Source organism: Musa acuminata, chromosome BXJ3-8 (assembly GCF_036884655.1).
Source record: "Musa acuminata AAA Group cultivar baxijiao chromosome BXJ3-8, Cavendish_Baxijiao_AAA, whole genome shotgun sequence".
Lineage (NCBI taxonomy): Eukaryota > Viridiplantae > Streptophyta > Magnoliopsida > Zingiberales > Musaceae > Musa > Musa acuminata.
Window position 1 is genome coordinate 43,006,616 of NC_088356.1, and position 7,346 is coordinate 43,013,961.

General features: G+C 41.1%; 2 protein-coding genes across 2 annotated transcripts; both read left to right on the forward strand.

Annotated features, from left to right (window-relative positions):
* The first annotated feature begins 525 nt into the window (after window positions 1–525).
* Window positions 526–1,418, forward strand: LOC103995299 (ethylene-responsive transcription factor ERF071). The gene is made up of 2 exons (XM_009415859.3): window positions 526–724; window positions 797–1,418. Exons 1-2 carry the CDS (start codon window positions 646–648, stop codon window positions 1,270–1,272), a joined length of 555 nt encoding a protein of 184 aa, XP_009414134.2. The 5' UTR covers window positions 526–645; the 3' UTR covers window positions 1,273–1,418.
* Window positions 1,419–2,923: 1,505 nt separating this feature from the next.
* LOC135644494 (uncharacterized) lies at window positions 2,924–7,326 on the forward strand. Its single transcript, XM_065162102.1, has 4 exons — window positions 2,924–3,389; window positions 3,472–3,654; window positions 5,693–5,931; window positions 6,859–7,326. Exons 1-4 carry the CDS (start codon window positions 3,009–3,011, stop codon window positions 7,103–7,105), a joined length of 1,050 nt encoding a protein of 349 aa, XP_065018174.1. The 5' UTR covers window positions 2,924–3,008; the 3' UTR covers window positions 7,106–7,326.
* The last annotated feature ends 20 nt before the right edge of the window (window positions 7,327–7,346 follow it).

The following is a 7,346-nucleotide window of genomic DNA, read 5'->3' on the forward strand; positions in this document are numbered from 1 at the left end:
ACACCACACCACACGACACCACACCACGAGGCGCCGCGCCCCACCCACCCAATTGCAACACTACCACGTCCTTTTACTCTTATGCCCCTGGGATACACTGAACCAGACGCCGTCTCCCCCGTCTCGCGGCGGACCCGACTCATCCCTCCCCCCCCCACCCCATCTATTCTTTTACGGCGAGAGGGGAGACGCATTTGGACTTGGACGCACTCCCGATGGCACCTCCCGTGAACAAGTCCTTCTCATCGGGGCATTTCCAGAATTTTATTTAGCCGCCATCCTCTGTCGCCGTCCTTCTACGTGGACTTTGTAACTCGGGCTGTCGACCATCCTACGGCAGATGCCTCACCGACGGTCTCTATCACGTGTCACTTCTCTTAAAGGGTAATAGTAGTTTTAGTGGGAAGATTAAAAGAAAGCTTTAAATATTTCCCTTTGATTATTAAATGTAATATTTGATTAAGGTTAAAATTAGAGAATAAGAGACAGGGCTGAGAGTTGAGGGCTATAAATGCGGATGGGAGAGGTGGGATCGGGGGAAACGGTGAAGTGTTGCAACGGCCTTGCTTTGAGGTTCCCATTTCTCTGATCCGAGGCTTTTGGTCCGTCCCACAGATCCAGTTGCGCCGGTTGAGGGGGGCGAAGATGTGTGGCGGAGCGATCATCTCCGACTTCGTGGATGGTCGTGATGTCACGCCGGACGACGAACTCCAACCCCGTCACGGTAACGCCCTTCTTCTCGTTCGGTTGTTACTGCTTCAGCTTCTCATGGTGCAGTGCTGATCTTTTGTCGCAGGGGAAGAGGGCGAGGAGGCGAAGACTAGGGCCGCGGGGCAAGGGGAGAGGCGGCGGAAGACGTTGTACAGGGGGATACGCAGGCGGCCGTGGGGGAAGTGGGCGGCGGAGATAAGGGACCCGAGGAAGGGGGCGAGGGTGTGGCTGGGGACGTACGGGACGGCGGAGGAGGCGGCGCGGGCGTACGACGCGGCGGCGCTGGAGATCCGGGGGAGCAAGGCGAAGCTCAACTTCCCGGACGCCGCTGTCGCCGCGGGCGGGGACACGGCGGCGGTGCCACCCAAGAAGCGGAGGGCCGGGGCCGCGGAGGCAGGGGCGGGGGAGGAGAGCTCGGCGTCGTGCTGTGCGGCGCCGGAGGCGTCGTTGGAGGAGGGACTGCGGGAGCGGATCTCGAGCTTGGAGACGTTCCTGGGGCTGGAGCACGAGGAGTCGGCGGCGGGCGAGGTGGCTGCGTGGGGTGATGTCCGTTTCGTTTGAACGATCGTGATGGACGGCTGAGATGTCGATGGTGGCAATTCTGTAGTTTCTTTTTTTTTTCTCCTTCTTGTCCTACAAAAGCAAAAAAGGAAAAAAAATATGTATTTTATGGTTAAGATTAACGAACGGTAAATATGATTAGTGGATGGATGGTCGGATGTGGTGGTCTTATAATTCCCTTTAGATCAGCTAAAAATAATTCCCCACGAATATCTAAGCACGAGTTTTCCTTTTATAATCTTAGTTCCCTGTTGGGCAATCTTAACAACAGAGAAATTAATTATATCTTTGTTCACGAAGAAAGGAAGAAGATAAAACAAAATAAATTTATAGATTATTTTTTTAATCTTATAATGTTTACAATCCAATGACTCGAGTGTCTGATGACATTTGGATCGATGTCGATTCTTGTATTTGTCGGGTGTTTTGCTTGATATAAAGTGGAGTCATGTTGCATGGCGATTGAATGTTTCCACAAACAACTAAGTTATTCAACGTGTCATGTGATATATTAACATCTTAACATTAAGTCTATCATAATACTCAATCGGATGTTTTATCAGCTCAATATGTCGGACGGGTAAACGTAAATTTTATTATTCAAGTAACATTTCATGTTCGAATAATATCGGATACTTTTAAGATCTGAGAAGCATCTTAAGAACTCCTCGCTTAGGAACCCACAAGTAGAAGATTACTGTGTAGATTGACTGTTGAACCAACATTGGATAAGTTTCTTCTACAATGAGGTTTTTTTTTATATTCAATTCTTGCTTACAAATTAGTGTACCTACAAATGTCGATAATCTCTATATCATGTGTTTTTATAATATTTTTATTACAATTCGATTTGATGAGATAATTAATATGTAAATATCGTTTATCTTATATGATTCGTTGATGGTATAACTGGCTTATGTCTTGTAATATCCTTAGTATAGCGATTCAATCTGATAGGATAGCTGATCGATCGATCTGTGACTAGCTCGTGAGTGAAAGAGCAAATCGAATATGGATAGAGTTTATCGACTCCACTAGGCAGCTTAATCATGAATCCAAAGTTGCCACTAGGCAGTTTGAGATCATGCCACTAGGCAGTTTAAGATAATGCCACGTGGCATGGATGGTATATAATATAATGGGTAATTACAGATTACTCAATTAGTTATGTATTTCAATCTCTATATTTTAAAAATTTATGTTGATATATTATATTTATGAAAGTAAAATATTTAATCTAATAATACTAAAAAAATAAAATGATAATTTTGATCATGAGCCATCAATCTTATACGAAATCAGATTAGTTAGGTATAACAGCGAAGGAAAAGAAATGAGACGATTCAGGAGATGATGACCATCACTAACATCGTGATTGAATAGGTCGTCCAAAAGGATAACTAAGTAGAAGAAATGAGGATTATCATTCAAAAATAATAATAAAGTTGAAAGGGAGAACAAAATCAATATTTTTGAATGATGAGGATCGAAATTATATATTTCTTTTTATTTTTTAATATTATTTTTACGTATGTATAGTATATTTTATCAGTAGATTTACAGTATGATAAAAAACAAAAATTAAATATTTTACTTTGAATGCAAGTTTGTTAAACGGAAGCGGGTGGTGACCATCGGCGGAAGCAATCAGGATCCCAACAATTTAACTGTAAATAGCCCAATATTATGGCGTGCAGTTGCCTTCGGCGAAAGCAATCCGGATCCACTCACCCACGATGTTGCGTGTCGCTCGCGCCCTCCGCTCTCGTCTTCCCCGCAGCGGCGCCTGCCGCGCCGTCTCCACCGCGGCCCCCACGCCGACGGACGACGGCGCAGGCGAAGGGATCTCGCACCGGATGGTGTCCGTGAACGGTATCAATATGCACGTGGCCGAGAAGGGGGAGGGCCCCACGGTGCTCCTCCTCCACGGCTTCCCGGAGCTCTGGTACACCTGGCGCCACCAGATGCATGGCCTCGCCGCCCGCGGGTTCCGCGCCGTCGCACCCGACCTCCGTGGCTTCGGTGACACCGACGCGCCTCCCGCCGCCGCCGCTTACTCTATACTCCACATCGTCGGTGACCTGATTTCCCTCCTCGACTCGCTTGGCCAAGACAAGGTGATCGAAGCATTGGATTCTCTTTGTGTCGAATTGCGTGTGCTCGTTGGTCCAAGTTTGTGTTCTTGTTCGATGGCGACAGGTGTTTGTGGTGGGGCACGACTGGGGGTCGATGGTGGCGTGGAATCTGAGTATGTTCCGGCCGGACAAGGTGAAGGCAATGGTGACTTTAAGCCAGGCCTTCACCCCCCGAAACCCAACGAGGAAGTCGCTGGAGTATCTGAGGACAGTCTTTGGAGATGATTACTACATGTGCCGGTTCCAGGTGTTTACTTATTTCTCCATTTTCCAACCTAGCACTCAATTGAGGTATTATGAAGCCTCTTTTTCTCATCTAATTTCTTTGGATCTATAATCGGTTACTTGCTTGCAAACAAGGTTGATTCCTTGGCCTCATTCATGGGAAGTTGTACATGATGATTTTTTTGTTCACCAATGGGTACACAAATCAATGGCTCTTGCTTACATCTTTAGTTGTACACCATGACTTTTTTCTCACCAATGGGTAACGGATCTATCATTCTTTCTCATTGATAAATCTTGATATTAATCACATAGAATTACAATTCATGCTGTGGGTGTGTGTGTGAGAGACAGAAATGTTCTATCTATGCACTTCTTAAAAAGAATTCATTGTCTGTGGATCCGTGATTATATAAGCATAGGATACCAACAAGCTTTTGTTTCCTACACAATAATGTGCTTATTATTGGCTGCATGTTACAATCATGTTGACAAAAAGCCTTATCACTGAGTCAGCTGCATGTTATGAATCACCTGCATATTTTATTGATTTTCCATATATGAAGGACTTAAGCCTAAAGGTCTTGCATTTTTCTTTTTTCGTTTCCAAAAATGAATTACTTATGCCTCTTAAATCTTGTTCTCCCTGTTGCTGGAGGTTATTCACAGAAAGCTAACTGATCATTATCAACAAATCGATGTATATACGGTTTGCAGCAGTCATCTTTATGAATGTACTTACTATTCACAACAACAAATTTGGAAATGGGGTTAGTGCATACTATTCCAACAATTTAATTATTCTCTTTGGGTTTGGGAATGAGGTTAGCCTCAGTCATCTTTCGTATGTTTGTTGAGGACATCTTGCTATTCATCCATGCTTCAGGTCAGTAATATAAAAATCTTGCGAAAATCTTTGGCAATAAAGGTGACCTCTATTATATTATGCTATAATTCTAATATGTGATCCTAGTGGTGGTGCTGGTGGCGTCTATGGTGAATGCAATTGTTATGGTGGTAGGAAGGGTGCTGGTGGTGGGATGATATTGGTTGCAGCCACAGAATTTATGATGGCAACAACTTTGGTTATGTTGAAGACAGTGTTAGCAGCAAAAATGATGGACATAAAGTGGTGTGGTGGTTGTGGCAACAACAAACAGTAATAGTGTAGCACCATGGTAGTGGTGAAAATACAAATAGTGAAAATTGAATGGCGACGGGATGGTACTGAGTACTGACTGTGGTGATGGTGGTAGTGAAGGTAACATCCATGATAGTGATGATGGTGGTGATGACAATAATGTAAAAGTGGTCCTATTATTGGTGGGAAGATGGTGACAGAAGTATCAACAACAATTGTAATTATAATGATGAAAAGTCTAGTATAGAAAGTATTGGAGGCTTGGAGCATATGTAATTCTTTTAGTCTTATGTAAAATTTTAAAAATCAGGGAACTAGTTTTCCAGGAGAACTATTTACAGGAATACTCTAATTTTCTAGTTTCTGAGAAATGTTTTTGTAAAAACTAATAGTTTTCTTATAAAGTAAACCTGCTTTCGCCCTTTCAATCGTTATTGAAGTATCTAGAGGAAGAACTGAGTGCAAAAACATGTAGATATATGTGAAGACTTATGTTGATTTTTCACTGTGATCAGAAACAACAGATGTTTCCGTCACCAAAATTCTATTGTTCAGAGTGGTATTTACAAGTACTTGTAAATTAGAGAGCATCAAATGATAACTGTTTCTTCTCCAGTAACCATATTCCATGATATGTATATATTTTTGCACTTCAATATCTTTTCCTTGGATCGACATGATGGTATTTGGTAGTTCCTGGATCGTACCTTAAATTTTAGACACTTTGCTCCATTCTCAAGTAACTTCTTTTAGTTATTTTTTTCCTTGCCAAACCAAATTAGATAATCAGTGTACAAATTAAAGTGTGCACATTTTTGCTATTCTGTAGAACTTACATTTATGTCATTGGACCTGCATTAAATTCGGAAGCAAATCAAAATGTTGTTAATCTCATTGTATGAATTTATACAATTTGTAGGAACCTGGAAAAATAGAAGCAGAATTTGCTCACCTTGGTACTGCATGGGTACTCAAGAAGTTTTTGACATATCGCAACCCAGGTCCCCTTTATATTTCAGAGGATCAAGGGTGGGGTAGCTCTGATTCCAAGATTCCTTTGCCTTCTTGGCTATCTGAAGTTGACATCAACTATTATACAAGCAAATATGAGAAGGCTGGTTTTACAGGAGGTTTGAACTACTATCGGTCTTTAGACTTGTAAGTTGGCCATGATTTCTGCTCTATGCTATATTGAAATACTTAGAGCAACGTAAATTCCTAGTTCCCTATTTATTTGTTAGTGCTATATTTTTGTAACATGTATTAGAAAACTAAATTGTTTCTTCGTTAATCACTTGTCATATGCATTTGAAATACTTCACATTGCATCAGGTAGAACAGTTGTAGGTCTTTGATTCTGTATAGCAGAATTGGAAGATGTGAGCAGTTTCAACCTGGTTGATGAATAGACTTAAGTATGTTGCAATAAAAATAATAAAGCAATTGATGTCGAGAAAGAGATAATCAATAGCCCATAGAAAGAATTTTGCATTGCGAATTTACACTTGTACTCCTTATTGGTTAAAGAAATTTAAATCTGAGCAAGCCCTAAATTCTGTGTTAACTGTTAGCTTTCATCTCATCATCCTCTGGTAGACATGTCAAAAAAGTTATATTACTCAGTTGCTTGGTGAGGGAATCTGGTAGTAGATGCAAAATCTGAATTTGGATGTTGATTTTTGATAGGTCTAGTTGTTAGATAAAAAGGATCAACTTTAACTCTTTTTTCCACCGTGAACACAGTATTCCCAGTAGCAAGTTTCAGAACAGCTGCTGCACACTTAATACATCCTCTTACCAAAAGTTTTAACCTGAGTGTCTAGATAAAATAAACTTCCTAGACTCCAAATTCTTATTGTTGAATTTATGATCAAGATGCCTTGTATTTTCATTGTACCCACAATTTGAATGCAAGGTTAACTTCAGAATACAGATGATAAATTTCTTTTATCTTCCCTACTAGAACTATTTTTGGTGATTTTATTGTCCTCATACATTGATATGCAGTTCTTCGTTTTCATTTGTGCCTTTATAATAGTATTGAAGTAACATCTTTTGCTATCTACTGATTGAAATTCTGATTAGGAATTGGGAACTTACTGCACCGTGGACTGGGGCACGCATAAAAGTGCCTGCAAAGTTCATTGTGGGAGACCTGGACCTAACCTATCACTCACCTGGAGCCCAGGACTTCATCCATAAGGGTGGGTTGAAGAATTATGTGCCATTACTCGATGAAGTTGTTGTGATGAAAGAAGTAGGCCATTTCATCAACGAGGAAAAACCCACTGAAATCACCGAGAACATTTGCGATTTTATCACAAAGTTCTGACACAGAGTGTGAAATTATGTAATTGTTCCAGTTGCAATCATCTACAATAATTTCCTGTTCCTAGAGAATACAAATGGTCACTCAAAGCTTTGAAAATATGTAGTCCAAGTTTTGGAGATGCCAATTACAAGGTCTTAGAAGTATGAAGTCAAAATCTTGAGAATACGAGACTAAATCATGCTTTTACATGTGTTAAAAATACAAATTATATTTCCAAATAATTTTAACATAGAAATATATG

Excerpts from the sequence above, each read along its gene's own strand:
- LOC103995299 (XM_009415859.3), top strand. The coding sequence starts at position 646 with ATGTGTGGCGGAGCGATCATCTCCGACTTCGTGGATGGTCGTGATGTC. Across the intron at positions 725-796 it reads CGAACTCCAACCCCGTCACG|GGGAAGAGGGCGAGGAGGCG; the intron begins GTAACGCCCTTC and ends CTTTTGTCGCAG.
- LOC135644494 (XM_065162102.1), top strand. The coding sequence starts at position 3,009 with ATGTTGCGTGTCGCTCGCGCCCTCCGCTCTCGTCTTCCCCGCAGCGGC. Across the intron at positions 3,390-3,471 it reads ACTCGCTTGGCCAAGACAAG|GTGTTTGTGGTGGGGCACGA; the intron begins GTGATCGAAGCA and ends CGATGGCGACAG. Across the intron at positions 5,932-6,858 it reads TACTATCGGTCTTTAGACTT|GAATTGGGAACTTACTGCAC; the intron begins GTAAGTTGGCCA and ends AATTCTGATTAG.